Here is a 22,665-nt window from a genome sequence, read left to right as displayed (position 1 = left end):
CACATATGTGAAGGTAACTATATGCTGATTGTGCTTTTGGCATGGGATGGAATTTAAGCATGGGCTTACATGGTAATTGTTTGGATTTTCATGCATTTGGGTCTGGATAAGCAGAAAGTAGCATAGAATGGATCAACAAACATTAAACGTTAACTTGGTGCTCAGTATATAGAAGAAAAAGGGCCTTTTATTTCCCTGAAATTTCTGACCTTTTTTGTTATTTTTCTTCTCCCTGCTGCTCTTTCCTCACCAACCACAGTTCTAGTTTGCTGTGGACAATTCCCAAAGGGAAAATTCCTTGCTAGAGTAACTTAACCAGCTCTTTTCCTTCGTTTACAGCAAGTACAGCACCCCTTGCAGAATGCAAAGCAGACCGTTTGGCCACAAGCCACCACTAATAGCATGTTTTCCAATAATCTAATCTCTTCAGCCACAGAACAGAAATCAGAATGTTAAAAGAACTGACTTCCCAACTCGCCTCAGTCTATCTTTGGAATCTGTGCTCGAAAATGTCATATGATTGACTAGAATAAATGGTTGCCACACTTGCACCCATGATTCAGTAGTTGCTTTCAATCTGATGTATATGAGAGAATCCCATATAAAGCAAGGCTGAACACAGTGCCAAGAACAGTTACATGTGTAGGCTTGTGTGTGCAAAGTAAGAAGCCAGAAATTTCAGCCAAACTTGAGAACATACTGTAAACATCCATGAATTGAACACCTCAACACTCCTAAGAGATAGGTATCATTTCTCCTTTGCAGCTGAAGAAACTGAAGTCCATAGTTACAGGGCCAAAACTTTTATGTTTGGCTCAAGGAATGAAACAACTACTCTTTGATTAATCTTCTACACAAACAGTTGCATTTTCAGACAGTCTACCATTTGCATCTTCCACTGGCATGCTGAAGTTCAGGTCGTGTATTTGGGAATGATGCGGGGGATTAATTAAGCTTGAGGCCCTAGATTTGAAAATGTTGATGCTATTACTTTCAAATTCATAACTCTAGAAGATAGAAGGTATTTCTGAAAGGAGCTGTATGCTGGTGACTTCATCAGCCCTGAATCTGCTAGCTTTCTCCGGAAACTACAGAACTGTGGTGCTGTTAGAGGGTCTTCGGAAACAGACAAATACAAAATAACTAGATGTTGAAAATTTACCTACTGCTTTTATTTTCTTCCACCATGTTTGCTTTATTTTTTTCTGTACTGGAATGTATGCAAGTTTGCTTTGGCACTGGGACCTCATATATGTGCAATAATTTTTCTCACTTTCTAAAATGATGAAGATCTCTGTTGGTCTACAGAATACAGGTTGAAGCCTTGGTCCATCACTCTGCCCCAGGACATCACTCCTATATACAGTGTCAGTTGAATTCGGTCGCCAGCAGTGTGTGCTTGTGGGGAGCTGATATCTCTTTGTGACAGCAAACTGCTTGACTTGCTTCATGCCACTCCATGAAGTTGCAGAGTTGGTTAAGACAGATGTTTTCATACTAGGGCACAGTTCAACCTTTCCTTTTACTTCTTTCTTTTTGGCATCCACATGTGTCATTTTTTATCACAATGTCGCTGCAGCAGCCCAGCATTTGGAGTGGTGTTGTTGCGGTCATTTCATATCCGAGGCCTGTCTCATGGCAGCCCGACATGATGCCGCAAGCCACTAGCCACCAGTCGAGCTGCCAAACATTCATCGCATTGGATGCTTTAAAAATAACTGCTGTGATTTCATGTTTTTCTAATATCTGGAGGATGTTTGGTTTTCACTGAAGCCTAACTAATTGTTGGTATAACTTATATTAGACAGTTCTATTTGCAGCAATAGTTTCTATTTCTATCATTTATTCTGCATCATCTTAATTATTTTACAGTACGACAAAACAGAACAGTCCTTTCTTGTTCATTACTGTAGTTACTAGAAAAATGTTTTTCAACAGAGCACTGCTGCAAAGTGCCAAAAATATTTTGCAAGCTGGCTAAGGCATCTGACACCTGAAAAAGCAGCCATTTCAGCAAACGGATCATTTTATTATGGAGCAAGTTGGGTAGGAAGAGCTGCTTCACTAATTTGTTCTTACCTGTGCAGTGTAAGGTTAACATGTGCCCTCTGGACACTGCTGTGATTCAGCCTGAATTATATGATACATACTAGTTCTATTGGCGAAATATTTTAGCAAAACTGTATTTTTAAGACCATTTGTTCAACTGTACATAAAAAGTGTTGGAGAGTACCTTTGTTGTTCATCAGCAGTATTAAATAATATACTAGACAAATAAAAACTAGCTACCCATGTAAGTTCTAATTCCTAGACTAACTAACTAACTATTAATCTTTTCAAATGTTTTTATGTTCAATTTATGTCAAATTTATTTCAAAGGAAAAAAAAACAACATTGAAACAGTTTCAAAAACATTGACTTTATAATTCATTAAAATAATTAAACTAGTAACAGTGACTCTAAGTTTTCTAGATGTTTAATTATAAGTTTTATATTGTACATATTTTTTTTGGTTAATTTTGTTTTTCTTTACCTTTGCCAGTAGATGTCCTCCATTTAATTATTTTTTCTTTAGAATTTCCTTTTCCTTTTAAATTTACCATATGTTTTACCATTTCACATCACATTGAAGTTATTATCGCTCTTAAAGATTCTGAATTTTTCATCCTGTTTCGTTTTGATTTATTTGATGGGATATGAAGGCCCTAAAAAGTGAAATTGAAATCCAATATTTCCAACAAATTAAAATAGGTATATATTTTTTTAAACGGAATATTTCATCATCTTTTCTTCTTATGTCAATTTTGCATGTATCCCACTTTCAAAAATCCTTGTGGAACAGCTTTTCCAGCCTTCAGTCCATAGGGGCAGACATCCGAGCAAGAAGTGCATACATCCTTTGGCCAACTGGGCCAAGCTCCCAGTGCTGGCCATCCTCTCCAGGCCATTCTCACCCAGCAGTAGTCTCTAGCATGGGCAGCTTGGTGCCTTAGCCTCTGCCTGAGACTCTTGCCACCATAGCATCCATCAAGGTCGCTACATGCAAGTTAACTGCAAGGGAAGGCGATGACTGATGGACCTGTTGTCCTGAGGTCATGATGGGCCTATGCCTGCCCTGTCCCAGGTCAGGCTGCTGTTGCCACCAGCGACTGCTGCCACCAGCGAGTGCTGCCATTTGCCCTTTCTCTTTCTGAATGCGGCCTCTGCATAAGCTTTTGATTAATTTAACTGTCTGAAAAGTTTGATGTATCGTCATTTTACTGCTAGTTGGTTTTAGGATGAAGAACATATTTCTGCAGATGTTACATTTAAATAATAAGAAAGAACAGCTTAGATTCATTTTCTCTTGTGCTCAGCTGAGCAGATTGTTATGCAAATAATTGAGAAGTGGTGGGACACACAGTGTGACATGCATTGTGTCCCTGCTTAGAAATAAAATGGGTGATAACCCTGCTTTCCTCACCAGCTCCCCAGTAATTCAGCCGAAATACTTCCCAGCATGGCTGTAGGCTGGTGGCGGGCTGCCTGCTGCATGTTGGTGCAGTGATGGTAGATGCATTACAGTTTTAAGGGAGAGAAGGATGCGTGGTGTGAGTGCAAAATTTCTTTCACGTGGGCCAGTGTGTGAGGCAGCAAAGCCAGTAGGGAGGGGAAGGCACCAACTTCAAAGAGAGGGCAGAAGGCACACAGAGTGATGAAATAAGCCCTAACTACATGCTATTCATATTTACTTCACAGGGAGGGCCAGGCGCACAGAGCTGTTGAATTGGGTCTGTTTGTCAGGAATCAGATACCTACATAAATTCCACACAACCTCTAACTTAATCCCATTCAAAGCAGGCCATCTAATCACACAGATCCTTTAAAAATCAGATATTGGTGCTTCAAACTGTGGGCTACTCTAAAGTTGTTGACTAATGAGTGAGATCCTCACTCCTTCTCTTAAGGAGTTTTGGCATTGACTTTGATTGGTCAGGACTGCAGGCAGGAAGCCTGAGCTGGCTGATAATGAAGTCTTTTGTCTGTTTTCGTATTGTACCATCCATTCTTTGCATTCAGAAACCTTTGGCATTTTTTTAACCTGTCGGTGTTCCCAGTGACAGAAGAGAAAGGTGAAGATAGTTGGATCATTTCATGGGTGTTGATAGCATATGCATCACCTCTCAGGGCTACAGCGAAGAAGCAGTCACTAGACCAAGTATTTTTACCATTAAATTAAACTTGAATTTTGGGCAGTATCTTGTATTACTGACACAAGATGAGTAGTTGTGTCAGCCTGGAGAATTTAACCTTTTTTCCTCTAGGAAAATTAGAGATTGGTGATCATCCTTGTTACAAATCATAGAAACCAATGTTCAGAGACCTTCCATCAGTGTGGTATTTCTAAGTATCTGTATTCTGGATCCAATTCTTGATGTGAGGCTTGAATTTAAAGAGACAGGTTCTGATTCAGTGGTTGCAGGCAGCGATCCAGAATAGTTCCACTGTAAACAACATAATTTGGGGCTTCCACTTAGTTTCAGTATGGTATGAATTTAATTGTCATTCAGAAAAAAAAAAAAAATTCATTCAGTACAAAATTTTGATCAATACCACTTAGGAAAATATACAAGATTGAGAGGATATTAAGTAATTGACCGAAGACACATCTGAGCAATGCCAAGGTAGTTGGCTGGCTTTCTGTTTGGCTTATTAATTTTTTAGCACTGTAAACATGGTAGTAGAAAGATCATAACTTTGACATGGGATTACAGGCTTTTGCTGTCTAAATCCTTCTCCCTAGTCCCTAGCATGGAAAGTAAAATCGGTTACATCCTGCTGTTCTTTCTGTGGTTTCTGAAACAAAATTTTGAGAGAAAAGCTCTGGTCTCAAAAGACCCTGTGGGAAACGGGAAACTTGCAAATGCTACTGTAGTTGTGTAACATCGACAGTATGAGCCGAGTGATCCTTAAACAGCTTTGAAGTAGACAAGTATCCGTGTAATACGCAACAATAAAAGTCTCCAGGATGCTGAAGTAGAAAAACAAGCAAAATAAGCTGGAGGGACAGGCTGCTGCCAGGACAACATGACCACCAGCGAGCTTTGTTAGAAACACACCAATGATAGGCAGAAGGCTGGTACTGAGTACAAAATGTGCCTGCATATTTCAGGGAATGTGCATGTACAATATAAAGGTATGATTTTTTACCTGATAAAAAACTGTGCCTCTTGTAGGGAAGGGATCTGAGAGTCATGAGAATCACAATTACATTTGGCAACTTTGGTTTTAGAGTTCTATTCACCTACAAACAAGGTAAAATCAACTGGTAATTTTCATTATATCATCTTGAAGGATTAGACTGTTAAAATCCTGTTTAAACTATTTAGACACCAAGTAAAATCTCTTTCCAGAACTCATGTTTTTTTTTTCACCTTAACACAGACGCCTTCTGTGCATATAGCTGAGTCTAGCAAACATCATGAGACATTGCTGATACAACTATTAGGTGAGTCTCATTATGAGGGATGCCCCGAAAGTAATGCCTCCTATGTTATTATGTTGGTCCATGACACCAGAAGTAAAAGTTCATGGTATGGCAGTAAAGGCTGAACCTTCCCACCAATATTCGGTTACATTTTGTTGCTGTGTGACAGGTGGCAGCAGAAGGACAGGCTGACAAAATGTCATCTGACATGGAAGTGTCTATGGAGCAAAGGAGGGGAATTGAATTCCTCAATGCAGAAAAAATGGCACCCATTGGCATTTACCAATGCTTGCTGAATGTTTCTGGAGACCAAACAGTGAATGTGAACACAGTGAGGCAGTGGGTGATGCATTTCATGACTGGCAACAGTGCCAGTGGGTCACCTCTGCTGGTGCAGATTGTTATGAGCATGACATGTAGGCTCTTCTCCATTGCTGGTGAAAATGTGGAGCTAATGGTGGTGTCTATGTTGAAAATTATTGTTCTGTAGCTGAGAATCTATCAAGTAGTCTTAGTGTGTTCTTTGTATCTGCTGTGGTTTCCATGGACATACTCTTTATAGATGCTATATCTAGACAGTAAGGATGTGGTAACGTAATTCAGTTTCACGTTCTTAGAGTAGATTCATAACACAGTCTTGAAAGTTTGTTATTTGGGAACAACTACAGCTGACTCTATTAGTTAAATCTGTAATTGCTTATAGGATTTAGAACTTGATGTCAGAAGGTAATACATGACCTGGTCCTACTTTTTCCATAATCACAAGATTACTTAAAACAACTTGCCTCAGGAAGCCTGTTGGGTTCCTATGCTGGTTAATCTCACTGGATTCCTAAATTTTGGTGGTGATCCATAGTACGTGGGAAAAAAAGTCAATTTCCCTCTCTCACCATGAAAAGAATCTTTCAGTTTATTTACAAAACTCTCTGGAATGAGAAGGAGCCATTTGTGGTTGCTGTGGCTGATTTCTCTTGAGCTGAAGATGCTAGGAGACTGCACAAAACTCTGTACCCCTGGTGAGATTTTTCAGCCTATTGATGCTCTTTCTAACTAAATTTGAGGGAAGTGTGTTCTGGCAGCTAGTGCACTTAATTTTCAAGATCACTTTGCCAGACGTGTGTTTAATAATGACGATGCATCCCCCAGTGAGATTGCACCCATATTTAATGAGGTACTCCTTGCTTGTAGATACCAAAACAAAATGGTTACAGATACAATCTTAGGCTAGGAAATAGTCCCATATTCATGTATCTGTGGCCCTTTAGAACTGTTGACCCTTCATGAACAGAAGAGGTTGATTTCCTTTCCCTCAGATAGGAAGTGCCTCTTGAGGAAGTCAACATTCTGTCAGGCCAGACAGATGTTTGAGGATTCTTTCCAGTCCTTATGAGATCCTTTTCTTTCAAAACACAGATGGACACTTGAGGATCTTCTTTATTGCTTATTTTGTATCCTAGAAGACAGTAATACTCTGAAGTAAAATTGAAGTCAGCCAGATCTCTGGAAGAGATACCATCTTCTTAGAAAGTAATCTTAAGGTGGTTTTGACACAAATCACAGAGAAGAAGAAAAGTTGTTAAGACTTTAATAGTTGACTTTCAGACTAGTTTTCCCATTTGCTCTTTCCGTGGCTGTCTCTGCTTTCAAGGCTTCCTTAGACTATCCAGGGAAAGCAAAATGGAGAGTCCATGTTCCTCATGAGATCCTGTTGCATCTCAGTAAACTTATGGCCAATCAGGCATAGCAATTACTGTGCATGTGTCTACCTACCCTGTCAAGCCCAGCTGCTGCCCCATTGCAACACGTCCTTTGCCTTCTCGTGGGTGATTTAAGGCCAAGCCATCAAACGGAGCTTAGCCTGTAAGATTGAGCTCAGGTTTCATCTCAGCCAGGCTGGCAATCTCTTTAGTTGTGATAATACAAACTGATCAAACCCACGTATACTTACTCTCCCAGTGCTGTTCTGCCACTCCTGGACTTTTCCGATGTTCTGCACTGTACAGTACCTACATGTTAGTTCAATGTTTTTACCCTACAATTGTCTGTTCTATTTCTAATGCATTGCCACACAGATAAATGCTGTCCAAGAAAGAGTATGAGGAAATACGCTGTGGTTTGCAAACTGAATTCCTTAATGACTTTCTCATTAGAAGAGCTCACTGCCAAAAGCTGTTTGCTTTTGCCTGAAGGACGGTCCACGTGATTAAGAGTAATTCTGCTTTACACAAAATAGTGTTTTCAGGCCACTGCCACAGACAGCTGCTTCACACTAAGCAAGAGAGAGAAAAACAAATGCCAATGAACTCATGGAGCGATAAAATGACACAAGAACTCAAGGGATATCCTATTCCAAATCCCTCCATCACCAGAGCTGGTAAATATGGGCGTCCTGTTTGGTAGGTGAACCTGGGGCAGGGCTCAGGTCTTGCAGTGAGGTCCACCCAGGAGAGGCTTAATTCCAGGGTAACTGCTGTGAAAATATTTCCTGTGCGTACTCACAAGCCTGGGAAACCAGGAGTAACAACAGCTATTTAACAAGGATGGATTTCATATGTCTAGAACATCCATTTCAAGAATGAGCCTCTAAATTGAATTCTGGTAGTTGAAGATTAATGGTGAGACAGTGCATCTCAGCTGCAGCAAGTGGAAGAATAATATTCCTTCACACCGAGCTTGTCCTGTGACTGTCAGTATACTCCTGCCTGAATTCCTCATGTATCTATTTTTTTTTATTAATCCTATTAATTTTAATATATATGTAAAGTAAAACTGAGTGCAAAATTTCATTGGCAAGAGTTTTAGAATTTATTTGCTGCATGCTGTTAAAATCACTTATCATTCCACTATTTAAATTTCTGTTTCAAATTCAGATTCTTGTCCATAACTTTCTATTTTTGACTTGGAAATTGCAAATCATTGTTTCCAGAGTAGGCTAGAGTAAAACTTTGGAAAATATTTTGAGAAAGGAAAATCCCCAGTGATTTCATTTCCTAATGAGGCTGAAAACTAATAATCTGGACAAACAGTTTGAACAAAAACAAACAAACAAAACAAAGAAACAAAAAGGCCCAGGCAGGGGAATAGTTCAAGATTACTTTAGTAATCTCTCATCTCTAGTAGTTAGACTTTATAGAAGGAAAGATGGATTCTTTCCTTCTATGGGCTGAAAACCAGGCACAAGACTACTTACAAACTTCTGTATTTGTTGAGAGTCAGCAGCTCTGGCTGATGCTTGTATAAGAGGTGGGTAAGAACTTCCATGTGGGACTCTGTGCTTCCACCATGTACTGTGACCATTGCTGTGCTGTATTTTTCATCTTTGAGAGTGTAGGATTTCATGATGCTCACGGGGTGTTTGAATACAAGAAACCTGATTGCTTGACTGCTGGTAAAGCCACCTCTGCGCACCAACATTGCTCCTAGCAGCTCGCTCAGAGTATCTTCAGTCTAGCTTACGAAAATTAGTTCTGACAGTTGTGCAGGAATTTTTATATTGCATTTTATTTTATTTTGTCTTTATAATTAAGCAGTTTGCATCAAAGACCAAATGGTTACAAGTGTAAGAGTGTTCCTTGGACCTTTTTGCAGTGCCAGAACCCTGATCCTGTTCTGCAGCCAGCGCCTAGCCCATGCAGCCATAGTGCCTCCTGCTTTGCCAAGGCAGTAGATATCTCTCTGCCTGGCTACCACATCTAAAAGTTGTGGCTAACAGGAGTGGTCTGTGATCTCCAAGCAATTTTTCATCTATAGACTTCAAAGCATTTCTTAGGGTGGATGTGCATTAAAAAAGGAAAAAAAAAAAAGGAAAAAAAAGGAAAAGTATAAGCAGTTGAAGCATGGATGGATGGATGAGTGGCTGGAGAAGAATAGAGGGATGTTGTCTGGATCTGCAGGGAAAGCCAGAATGCAGATGGAGTTGAATGTCATGAGAGATGTAATAACATGAAGGGTATCTTTAGCTGCATTGGGCAGAAGAGACAGGCAAAGGTTAGTGTACCATCTCTAATAAATGAAAAGAGAGAGGTGGCCTCCTCAGACATGGAAAAGGCTGAGGTACTCAATGATTTCATTGGCTCTGTCTTCATTCCGTTCAGGCTTCTCACACCTCTTGTGTTCCTGAAATTCCAAGCAGGGTTTCAGGGAGCAAAATTTCTCCCGGTGTGAGAGTGGAGCAAGCTCAAGACCATCTCATGAGGCTGAATGTGTACAAGTCTATGGAGCTAGATTACCTGTATTCCGGGGTTCTGAAGGAGCTGGCTGATATGGTTGCCAAGCTGCTCTCCATCATATTTGAAACATTGCAGCTGTTAGGTGAAATCTCTGGTGACTGGAAAAACATCCCTCCCATTTTCAAGAAGGGAAGAAAGAAAGAACCAGGGAACTACAGGCTGGTGAGTCTCACCTGTGTGCAAGGGAAGGTCGTGGAGTGGATCCTCCTGGAAGAGATGTTAAAGCACGTGAAAGATGAGGAGGTAATCCGAGACAGCCAGCATGGCTTTGCCAAGGGCAAATCATTCCTGACTAATCTGGTGGCCTTCTGTGATGGAGCTGTGGCAGCAGTGGACAAAAGAAGGGCAACTGATGTCATCTACCTGGACTTGTGCAAGGCCTTTCACACATGGTCCCACACCACATCCTTATCTCTAAATTGAAGAGATAAGAATTTGAATGTTGGACTATTAGGTGGATAAAGAAGAGATCAGATGGTTGTAGCCGGAGGGTTGTTGCCAATGGCTCTATGTCCAGGTGGAGGCTGGTCACAAGTGATGTCTCCCAGGGGTCCATCTTGGGGCTGGTTCCCTCTCACCTAAGCCATTCTATGATTCTATGGTAAGTATAATGCTTGTACGGGGTGTAAGATGGTCAGATTTACCACTTCTAGTTGCTTCCTCATGGTTACAGTGCGTGACTGCTGTAGTGCCTGAGATCTGCAGGCACCTACCGCTTGCTGCTCCAGGAGAGTTCTGTACTGTGCAACAATAAGTTCTCTCCCTGTGACAAAAGGGTGTTTTGATTTTCTTCATTTCCATCTGAAATCCATTTGACTTGGACTTCTCAGGAGTGCGGGGAGCAGCCCTGACCATCACTGATCTGTGTTGCAGAGCTCAGGCACATGCTTGGCTTGGAGCCTGAAATGGAGGAGACTAAGGGGTGAAGAGAACAAGGTTCTCAGGTAGAGCTTGGAGATGCCTTTTGTCCAATGGTCTCCCTTGTTTTCTAGACATGAATGCTTTCCCTCCACCATTTATTTTTCCAAAATTCAATGGCAAAACCCAGCGCTGGGTTTTCATACAGTACCACTTTCTGGGCACTTCACTGCCCCTGCTTTTCTTCTTGCCTGAGCCAGTCCAGGAGTCTAGATTGCATTCCAAGGAAGCATAATGAAGCAGTTTCATTGCATAGATACCAGGCTCAAAAAAAATGTCAGGCACAACGGGAGACTATAAAAAAAAGTTCTTTTAAATAGCTTTTAAGATAAAACAAAACAATACAAAAAAAAAAACAAAAAACCCCTTAATTTAAAATGTCAGTTCTGGCATGAGAATTTTTCCCTCTGCATTTCCAACTACAGAAGCTTTCTTTGTTTCACACACTGAGTTATAACATGGCATGAAATCAGCCTTTAAATGGAGCTTGACTTACATGTTTTAACCTATTCCATGTTCCGTAACACTAACAATATGATTCAACGGTCCAGAGGATGGAAGAGCTCCCCTTTGAGGACAGGCTGAGAGAGCTGTGGCCATTCAGCCTGGAGAAGTGAAGATTTCGGAGAGACCTGATAACCGCTTTCCAGTATCTAAAGGGGGGCTATAAGAAAGAGGAGCACAGAATCTTTAGCAGCGTCTCTTGTGATAGGGCAAGGGAAAATGGCTTCAAACTAAAAGAGGGGAGATTTAGATTGGATATAAGGAAGTTGTTTTTTTACAATAAGAGTGGTGAAGCAATGGAACAGGTTGCCCAGAGATGTGGTGGATGTCTCTGGCATTTGGGGTCAGGCTGGACAAGGCTCTGAGCACCTTGATCTAGCTGTAGGTGTCCCTGTTCATTGCAGGGGAGTTGGACTAGATGGTCTTTAAGAATCCCTTCCAACTCAAAAGATTCTATGATTCTATGATTCGCCATTTAGAACTGTATGCTTTCATTTTTGCTGTCCTATTTGTATGAGATGTATCTGTGAGGAATAGAAGAAGGGAGAAAGTATGAAAATGATAGAGTACATTTTATTTCATATTTAATGCTGCTAGAAGTAAATTGGAGATGGAAATTGTTCATGTAATGGATCTTAGCTATAGAAAATTATCTTCTTTTGGCAATAAGGTACTGTCTGTCTCAAGGGCTCACACACAAATCTTGACCTTTGAGCAGTTGCATGTAGTGTCTTCTTTATCAAGCAAATTGATGCATAATGGTCTGTCACAGTACTCACACATTATATCTTTTCTGTCAAAAGTGATAATGCATATTTTATATAGGAGATTTGATGGCAAATATTTTGTACTTCTGCTGCTTTTTCTTCCCACTGTCAGGCTTAACGAAGGAAAATCATGGATAGTTTTTAAATAATGTCAACTTCTTCTATCACATTACCATGTCTGCCTTTGAAAGTAGCTTTCTGCAAGAGCCACAACATAAGAGTGAAAGAGAGAAAGACATTTTCATGTAGTTAACTTTAAAAAGTCAAGTTTTTTAGGTCTTAATTTCAAAATCAATATATTGTATACCTTTGGAGTCTTCTTGGAAAAAAAACTTTCTACACTTAGTGAGCATATTTAGTGTGTCCTAGTGGTAAAAACACTTCTCTTGAGGTTGTCCTACAAAGTAACTGACTCAGAGGTAGAGAGAATTAGGTTCTAGTATTCTTATTAAAATTGTTTGCCCCAGCAGAGCCAAAGTTTGTTCTTTTCCCACCTGTTCAGCTCTACTCAGGGAAATATTCCTCATTCTGTATTCTATCAATGAAAACGGTAAATTTGAATGCTGATTTCTCAGATTGTAGGACTGGTCAATGAAATCTCAGAGCATAGAGAAGTGCTTTTCCCATTCCTGGACTATGTCTTTTTGCCAAAACTGAACAAAGCATAGAGGTATTTCCAAACTTCCCCTGACACCAGGCAAACTCATCTAGGCTAGCAGTTAGAGTGGCATTTTTCAGCCTGTAAGCCGTAGATTCATATGGGCTTCTGGTCTGCCTCCAAGGGATCCACACAAGGGAGCCAACAAAAGCAAGCTCATCATTTGTATGAATTATTTTTCAGTGTCTGCTGATAAAAATAAATTCAAAACACTGAAATAGGTGATGAAAGTATGGCACATATATATTTACAGAAGTATTACAGGCCTGAGGACAAGGCAGAACAAGAAGACAACAGTATTTACACGTAAGATTTATAAATGTAAATGAGGTCTGGATTTCTCTTACACATGAAATATATGTATAACCAGATGTCTCAAGTTGAAAGATGAAAGCTTACACTCAGAAAAGTGTCTGGATTTTTCTCACAAAAAGAGGTAAAAAAACCCCACAGACTTGAAGCTACTTGATATTTAATTATCAAACTCTTATTTAAGAATGAAATCATGAAGTAATTAGAAGTAAGTAAGAATTTGTACAGTACTGAAATATTCAAAACATTATTCTCTACCACTGAGAAGTAGTTCACTGATGAACTTCTGCTACTGAAAAGACAGTCTGCAATATTTCTCCCTTCTCTGCTACTTCTAAGCCCTCAAATAAGAACAGAACAGTCTTAAGCAGTGAGAATAATAAGTTTTCCTTTCGATGTCTGAAGATTTAGAACAATCCAATTGAAATAAAAATGTAATCCTACCTATGCTTCATGCTAGGATTAGAGCAGGGTAAATGCCATAGTTATGTCTGATCATCAGGTTGTGATTGTTAGAAATGCTGGAGAGAACATTCCAGGGAAAGAAGGAGAGTGAGAAGGATGGCCCCCCTGTGTCCTTTTATTAACACGAATTAGCATCAAATCTAACAGAGGCATATTCCTGCACAGTAGAACTCAATAAAATGTCACTTAGTCAGTGAAGGAAATGATAAACTAAATAGTTTTTCAATCATCCAGCTAATAAAAGTAAACACAAACAAACATGTATTCATCTGCTGAGCTGTATGTATACAAGGTTAATTGAAGAAGCAGCAGAAAAGCCACTGAAAATAACTTGAAAAATAAATGTTCTCTAGGATGCTACTGTTCCACAGTATCTATTTCAAATATAATTTGCTCTTAGTCATTTCTACAAGACGTGGGCACATCAGCTGAGATTCTCAGTTTTATAGAGATGAAATAATCATTGGAATGAAATGTTAGTTCATAAAAGACAGCTAAAAATGAAGCAGTCTGTAAGAGCTGTCAGAGAGGAGGATGGTCCACCCTTCTGAGCACAGTGGAACCATTATACCATGGTTATTTTGAAAGAAATTGTCTAACTTATTATTCTCTTCCCTCTCTTCCCTATTTTTTGATGCTTGTCTCCTCAGTGCATCCTAACGTGAGCCAGGGTTGCCAAGGAGGGTGTGCTACATGTTCGGACTACAATGGATGCCTGTCATGTAAGCCCAGACTCTTTTTTGTTCTGGAGAGGATCGGCATGAAACAGATCGGAGTATGTCTTTCCTCATGTCCAAGTGGATACTATGGGACACGGTATCCTGACATTAACAAGTGTGCAAGTAAGTGCTGGATAAGGGGAAGCACACAGCTTTGTTTGAATGCTGCGTCTCCTTAGGAGACAAGACAACACAGAAGTAGATGGACAGGCTGAATCTTTTTCTGTTCAGTTCTTTTACAGTACCACAATAGATATTAACCTGAGCAGGGAGTTTAGGTGAAAACCCACAAAACTCCCTAAATCTCAGGGCTTCCAGCTCAGCATGAATGACCTGCCTGGGTGTTGAGAGATGGCCTCCTCTACACTCACACAGAAGTGGAGCATCAGCAGGCCACAGGCACTGCCTTCCAGAGGCTGCTCAGCAAGTTGGAGTGGCAGTGGGGCTTAGGGAAAACTGAGGGCCACTGAACGTTGGAGCCTGGGGCAGTTTAGCTCATTGGCCTTCCTCTTGAGACAATGGTGAAATGGTGGCTGGTGGATCTCTGTGGAGATGTGTTTTGTTCTGGTCTGCTTATAGCTCATCTTGCATGCAATGTAGTCCTGTAAATGCCTGTACCAAAATACAAGGTCTCAACCTGGTTTGGAGAGGTTACCTGATTCGTGTTGCGTGCAGACTGGGAAGCAGAGAACTATTCTATTCTAAAGAATTCTCTTATTTATCTTTTGGGCAACATTTCGAACCCATTATGTATTTTGAACCATAAATGTACTGGTTTTGCAATATCCTTCCCATTCCCTTTCTTTTCCTTCCTCCTGTGATTTTTGTTGTTGAGTTCACTTTTTAACCCCACAGGTGATATAAAAACATAATTGTGACAGCCAAGACACTCTTCAGATTTTACCTGGTACTAAAAGTTATTTAATGAATAAACCCTAGAGCAAAATCTTGCAGAGTAACATGACACTGCAAAGTACTTGCTCAGTTTTTAGCAGTGTGTGGCCTTGCATATCAAACATGAGCTGTGTCATACACAAACTTTTGCTTGCTTATTTTAAAAGCACCTGAGAACTGGGAAATATATTGTTTATGCTGATTTTAAGCAAACTCTAAATATTTTATTTCTCCTGGATGGATGGAGATAGATAGTGTGGAACTGGGCCCAGGACCTGTAGCTATATGCACTACAACTAGTGTGTTGTTATTCTGATGAGCTGTGCTTTGTCTTCAGTTTGCATCGGTCTGCAAAGGAAGCATGTGATGATCCAGCATCAGACCATCCTTATTAATTTCTGACTCATACTAAATTCACTTGCTGTGGTCCTCAATGTATGTACAGGTCATAAGGGAGACATAAAAATAATTTGTTTCCTTTGAAGACTTTAACATTGCTAGAGCCTTCTAAAGTGATTTTACCTTGAATTCTATTGTATTTGAGTCTGTGGTGTTTCACAACAAAAGAGCATCAGTGTTGTGTCCTCTTTGCATTTCAGAATGTAAAGCTGATTGTGATACCTGCTTCACCAGAAACTTCTGCACAAAGTGTAAAAGTGGGTTTTACTTATACAGTGGAAAGTGCCTTGAAAAGTGCCCTGATGGGCTGGAAGCCAACAACCACACAATGGAGTGCACTAGTATTGGTAAGTCCAGCCCCATATAAAGGCCCAGCCCTACCTGGTTTCCTCGTGGGGATGGGAGATCTGTGAAGGGCACAAGCTGCAAGATCAGTTAGAGCTCTGGGAAAGGCTCAAATCCACCCAGGAAATGTTCTGCATCACAAGGTACAACAAACTTACATCACTTCATAAAAATCAAGCTCGGTTGTGCCCCAAAATACAGCCCCAATGCTAATGGCAGTTCTGCCTCAGGAAAAAAGGCCCATTTCATCCTGCTGACTTGGCCTGTGCTGAGGTAGAATGACATCTACCTTCAGCTTGAACTGTTACAGTGTTGGCTGCACCACTACCGTCAAAGGTATAAAAATGTCAATGCAAGCCTTACATTATCTTGAAGTTCAAAATACTAACTGCTCTGGTTTTAGTCCTTTGTGCTATCTGTGCCTTCACAGCATGTGTGCACCAGCATTTTGAATCTTATATTCCCAGAGAGGAGAGCTAGAAATTAAAATAGTATTTGTGCATAATCACCTGACTGTAGAAAGAGAGGATTAAAATCAGATGGCGAACAGCATAGCGCTCTCTGTGAAGGAGTGAGATTGGCGGCACTGCTCTGGTGACTCATGGCTGCAGAAACGAGAGCTGCTTTTATATCTCTTCAGCCTCTGAGTCACAAGCTCCAATTCTTCAGGCCAGGGCAATTTTGGAGGTCAACACACCTAGCTGTCTGCTTCATCCCTCTGCCACCCCTGCAGCCGAAAGCAGGAAGAATGATGTGTTTGCCTGTGGGCTGCTGCTATCCATGTCCCCTGCCATGAACACGCTGAGGCTGCAGCAGGGCTCAGCTTATTTTGGTGCACTGGCTGTGAACTGTGGTGGCTGCGGGCTGCAAGCCACAGTGGGAGCAGTAACTTCTTCAGCCACCTGCAACCAGGGCGCACTTAGGCACAGCCTGGCCATACTGAAAATCTCCTCCTCCACAGCATCATGCACATAACTCTCTCTGGCATATCCCATTTGGCAGGGCAAGCAAGTCAGGAGTAAAAATAATGTGCACTGGTTCAGTGTTTTCTTTCTCAAGTAGCTATTAGTTCAGGTGGTAGTGACGGTATTTACGGTTTTATTTTCTAGCAAAGACTTTCATCTTTGGAAGCAATTCAGGGGATAATTTTTGTTTCTTGGTGGCTGTTTCCAAGTGCTGTAGACTTAGCTGCTTTAACAATGAGTCAGTCTTAACTCAGAAAAGCCATTTAAAGTTATGGAGGAAAAACAGAACCTTTCTGTGCACGTGAAGGCCAATTATTTTAACAGGAAAGCTCCAGTGTAATGTTAAAAACAAAATTACCCACATGACAGTTTACTGGAGGGAGGCTCAAAGATTGCCTGAGATCAGTAACATTTTTAAGTTTTGAAAAATTTTAAAGTAAATTCTGAATCAGGAAAAATGTTGACTTACTTATGAAATCCTCCCTATAAAGATGCAAGAAGTTCTTTCTTCTTTAGTGGAGGTTTAGGTTCTTAAGTAACACATGAGAAAGCAAATAATTACTACCTTTTATTAAGAGTAGGATACTGAGGAGGTGGCACAGCTATTAAGACCATGTTTTGAAGCTCCAGGTTGCCCACATTTTTGTCTATACTCTTTGGGCAAGTGTCCAGTGGCATACCTTTGAGTTCCCAATAGTATGGGGTATGCATTTAGATCACTGTAGTTTGGAAACTGCAACTTACACTTTTCTAAAAGTTCATTTACCACTAAATTTCCTCTGCTTTGCTAACTTACACCTTACATGTGTTCCAGATCTATCACTATTTAAGTTGAATGCCAAGCAAGAGATAACCAAAGATGCTTGGTTTCTAATGTAATGTTTCTGTAACCGTTACTTCATTATAACTCTATTGATTTCCAAATTCAATACCTCAAAGACCAGCTGCAGCATCTTGACACAGTGATTTCCTTCGCCTCTCTCCTGTTTAATTCCACTAAAACCAATAGGAGCTCTATCTCCACAACACCAAACCAACCAAAGAAAAGATCCCAATAACTGATTTCATTGAGACCAATTTGGTTTTGCTGCCCTGTTTCAGGGACAGAATTGCAAAATGGCAGGTACAAAATAGCATCTGACATAATTATTTGACATTATTGTATGCAATATACCTTCAGTAGTATAAATTTACTCAATTCATTGCTTTAAATCCTGATTCATTTCATTTGTGTTTGCTAGCTTTTAGCTGATGCAGAATAAGATGAATGTACCATATGCATAATGTATACAAAAATATACTGGCCAGGCTCAGCTTGTCTTATGTTTGTTGCAGTGCACTGTGAAGCTAGTGAGTGGAGTCCATGGAGCCCTTGCACAAAGAAAGGAAAAACATGTGGTTTCAAAAGAGGAAATGAAGTAAGGGTCAGAGAGATCATACAACACCCGTCAGCAAGGGGCAATCCTTGCCCAGCTACAAGCGAAAGCAGAAAATGTATGGTACAAAGAAAGAGATGTCAGAAGGAAGGAAAAGGTACCACGTTATCATCATCATAATTTCAGTTTTGTATTGTACTTGTTTAAATATTCGCATCTGAATTCTCAAGCCTCAATTGCTGGCTTCCCCAAAGCTCCCACTGACGTGACATTCATTGAGCTGGAGGGAACTGTGCACTTCCCTGGTGTAAATAAAGTCCTAATGCTGCTGAAAAAATGCACTTTGTGTGATCCAGAGTACACAGGGTGGGTAGGATGGGAAGATGCACTCTCTGTAGGTTCTGCTGAACGAACTGCTGAAATGAGATGTTGCACGTGCAGCAAAAAGGTCCATTATAAAACACAGCATGGTGAAAGTTTTTTGTTGAATATCAGGCAGTCAATTTTCATGATTCAACCATAAGATTCCTCTGAAATGGTTCCTATGTCATGCTCCTATACAGGTAAGCCTGTAACTCCTACTATTGCAGCACTGTGACATCTCTCACACCCTGACCTCTCTGTACTAGCTCTGGTTGAAAAATGTGGCATGATCTTGCCCTCTACTTGCAGAGTCCCAGTGTAGGAGAAAGACCACAACACTCTGTGGCAAGCAAGGGAAACTCCACTTAACACCTCCAAGGACAAAGCATCCACAACCTCTCTGGGCAGCCTGCTCCAGCACCTCACCACTCTCTCAGTAAAAAACTTTACCCTGACATCTAATCACAATGTCCTCTCCTTTAATTTGAAACCATTCCCCCTTGTCTTATCATTATCCGCCCTTGTAAAAATTTGATTTCCCTCATGTTTATAAACTCTCTCTAAATATTGGAAGGCTGCAATGAGGTCTCCCCACAGCCTTCTCTTCTCCAAGCTGAACAAGCCCTGTTTCTTCATCCTGTCTTCATAAGAGAAGTGCTCCAGCCCTTGAAATCATTCTTGTGGCCCTCTTCTGAACCCTCTCCAAAAACTTCACATCTTTCCTGTGTTGGGGATCCCAGATTTGGATGCAAGGTAGAGCAGTGTGTCTGCCTCAGGAGAGCAGCCAAGACAAGCTATGTACAGATTTCTTCCTGTTTAGACTATATATTCAATATGTCCATGAAAATTATCGCTTTTGCATGGTGGCACAGCTTGAAGCACAAACCTGTTACTTCACTGTAACTGGAAGAAAAGAGTATTTTTTTCTACAATAGTTACACTACAATACAATAGTCAGAGCTGAAAATATAGTTCTGAACTTTAGTTTTGAGTCTAAAAACTGTTGCTTTTCTTTAAGGTGATAATGATGTCATGTATTTGTTTATGGTAATTTGGCAGCATTCTCAGATTGGATTTTTTTCCTTTGAGAATTGCCTGTATTTCATATGTAGTAAGTACTTTAAAAGAAACTCCTCACCTATTTTACTGTCAATCCTTATTTAACAAGATCTGAGCCAAGCCATATTTGAAAAATACTGCACACACATAGAATTCCTTTAAAATCTTTATTTTTTCTGCAATGTGCATAAAACCATTATTCTTCTCTTTTGAGCAAGTCACAGAGTATATTCTAGTCTGTTTCACACTCAGTAGACACTTTCATACTTTGAACTAAATGCAGTCAGATGTAACCTATGTTCCAACAACTATGTTCCAATACTGCTTACGCCTTTGGGATTTGCATGTGTATGGCTGAGAGTACTTTTTTAATGTTCTGAAAGACATCGCTGTACAATCCTCTGTAATATTACCCACAAATATCTGTCCAATTCATTTTTGTACACCTTCAAAGAAAGATGAGTTTATTTAAAATGAAATAAAAGGTAATCCTTAATAAAACTGAGGAAATTCACACATGAAACATTAGGTTAAAATACCTTGAAGGGATGGATTAGGCTCAGAGTTTCCTTATGTTCCTACTGGGATAGGGAAATGAGGCTTTCCAAGTTAATCTCCAGGCAACTTATCTTCCTTACTGCCACTGTCTATTTCTCCAAGAGAAATTTCTGTTCCCCTTCAAACAAGAGAGTGCTTGTATCAAAAGCCAAAGCAAGCTCTGTTCTTATGATAGCTAGTCCAGTCAATGAGATGAGAGGGAGTTAACAACAAAAACTCTTTTGGACAGGAAAGGGAAAGTAAATACATTTGGACTTACTGTTAAGAAATATTGAAAATGCTATTTTGCATTGTACAACTCCACACTGCCACTTGGGGATTGCTTTGGAGACTAGCTTCCACAGCATCAACTAAGTCTAGCAGCAGACCTAGCAAGAACCAACAGTGCTGCTATGTGTCATCTGCAATCAGACAAGTTAGCAGACAAAGTTAGTTCAGTCCGTCTTTGCCATTTCCATGTTGATTATATGTCTGTGGCCGAGGGAGTAAGGGCAAAGACCACATCATGACGGGGTATGCTCGTCACAGATCCCTCAGTGACTTTGCTCAAGAAGTTGAAATCAGAGACAGGATGTTAGTCATTTCAGTTGCTGCTATCTCAGAGAGGCAAGTGCATGTTTCTGGAACAGTTACACAGAACAAGATAAGACAAATGAAGATGGCTTTTTGTTTCCATCTGCTAGTATGCCATTAAAGCTGGTGTGATCCAGTATAACTCTTTTTTTTTTTCTCTCTCTCTGTCTAGTAAATTGAGTTTTACTGGGAGAAGATGCTAGAGTTTTGAGTGCATGTCTTCAGATGACTATGGTATGCAGAAGGAGTCCTATCAGGCATCTATTAAATATGCAAAACTACCTTAAATATGCAAAACTACCTGTTAGCTAAAAACCCCAGGGCATTTGCCAAGATTTTACTTCAGCTGAAAACAATGTAACTTCATACTAACAAGGTTAAAATACATAGGTCACAGTGAAAGTAATGCTTCCTATTTATTTCTATGATAACTGCAACCAATACAACGAGCACAATAGCACTACTTCATAGAACAAATTCTCTTAGTATTATCAATGTTATCAAATTCTCTCATAAAACCATGACAGCTACAAAAAACTAATTTTCAGCATTATTACCACCGTTAGCTATGCATTTTTGCAGCGATGAACAAGAGCCTGCACGCTGCACTTGTAAAAATCTGTATCAGCAGAGGTGACCCACTGTTTCACAGATGCTGTGATGGTGTCATTGCTAGGAAATGCTACCCACACAGTCCATCTTTCATTGGTCCAAGCAGATGGAATTCAGAAGGAGTCAAATCTGTACTATACTGTGGGTGTGATAGGACAGTCCAACCAAGATTGACAATATGCTCCAAAGCAAACTGGCTTGGGGCCTGGCATTATACTGTTGCAAGAGGAAGGTTGTCTTCTTCTCTGGTCTGACTCAAAGCTCGAGTCTTCAACTTAGTCAGTGTTGTGATGCAGTGGTCAGAGTTGATGGTTTGTCCAGTTTTAGGAAATCTGGAAGGATCATTACTTTCATATCCTAAAAGACAGTGCTCATCACTTTACTCCTTTAGGGCTGCATCTTGAGATTTTTCTTTAATGGGAAATTCATATGTCGTCACTTCATGTACTGTCATTTTGACTCCAGCTTATGGTGGTGATACCACATCTCATGAATGGTAATGATGCGATTCAAGAAACTGGATCAGCTTCATATTGATTCAATAGATCCTGACAAACTTGCTTATGTTGTTCTTTCTGTTCCTGTGTGAGAATTCAAGGGATCCACCTTGTGTAAACTTTGTGATATTCCAGCATTGCCAGCATCATTTCCAACACAAAGTTGCTGATCTTCAGCTCTGTATGCAGTTTCCTGTTGTAAACCAACTATTTGTGGATAAAGACATCCTTCATTTCATGGTCTGACAGCTGTGCATGACCATCCAGAACATGGCTTGTCTTTAATGTCACTGTTGCCACTGCTGAAACACATCACCCACTGCCTCACTGTGTTCACATTTACCGTTTAGTCTCCAGAAACATTCAGCAAGCATCAGTAAATGTCAGTGGGTGCCATTTTTTCTGCACAGAGGAATTCAATTCGACACCTTTGCTTCATACACATTTCCAGGACAGACACCATTCTGTCAGATTGCCCTTCTGCTGCTATCTGTCACATAGCAACAAAACGTAACAGAATATTGTTGGGAAGGTTCAGCTTTTACTGTCATAGCACCAGCATCTGCTTCTGATGTAATGGATCAACATAGTAACATAGGAGGCATTACTTTTGGAGCAACCCTGGTATTACACAATAAACTACTTGTATTCAGTTAACTTAAACTCATTGAGTTACCCACCCTGATGTATACACTCTGATGCCACATGGATTCATGTAACAAAGGAGCACAGAAGGCTCCTTTAGCATCTCTAACAATAGCAACAAAATCTTCACTTAATGTCTTTTCAAGGTGCATTGGTTTTATTAATGGCCAGATAAGGTGTCCCAGGCAGCACAGAGAAAGAGAAAGAGAGCCTCTATTAAAACAAGAGAAAGTGTGTAAGTTGTATTACAGTTTTAAGGTGTACATAGAAGTAGAGTAGGGAAGGAAGCCATTAGTAGAGTTTCATACTTTGCACGAGTTTTGAACCATGGTCCATAAAA

The 22,665-nt window shown here is 40.3% G+C and overlaps 1 protein-coding gene across 1 annotated transcript; it reads left to right on the top strand.

The window, feature by feature from the left end:
• Positions 1 to 13,939: 13,939 nt before the first annotated feature.
• RSPO3 (R-spondin 3) lies at positions 13,940 to 21,987 on the top strand. The gene is made up of 3 exons (XM_010707335.3): positions 13,940 to 14,162; positions 15,533 to 15,679; positions 17,978 to 21,987. Exons 1-3 carry the CDS (start codon positions 13,955 to 13,957, stop codon positions 18,196 to 18,198), a joined length of 576 nt encoding a protein of 191 aa, XP_010705637.1. The 5' UTR covers positions 13,940 to 13,954; the 3' UTR covers positions 18,199 to 21,987.
• Positions 21,988 to 22,665: the final 678 nt, after the last annotated feature.

The sequence above is a fragment of the Meleagris gallopavo genome, chromosome 2 (assembly GCF_000146605.3).
Source record: "Meleagris gallopavo isolate NT-WF06-2002-E0010 breed Aviagen turkey brand Nicholas breeding stock chromosome 2, Turkey_5.1, whole genome shotgun sequence".
NCBI lineage: Eukaryota > Metazoa > Chordata > Aves > Galliformes > Phasianidae > Meleagris > Meleagris gallopavo.
This window is presented reverse-complemented; position numbering and strand designations above follow the sequence as displayed.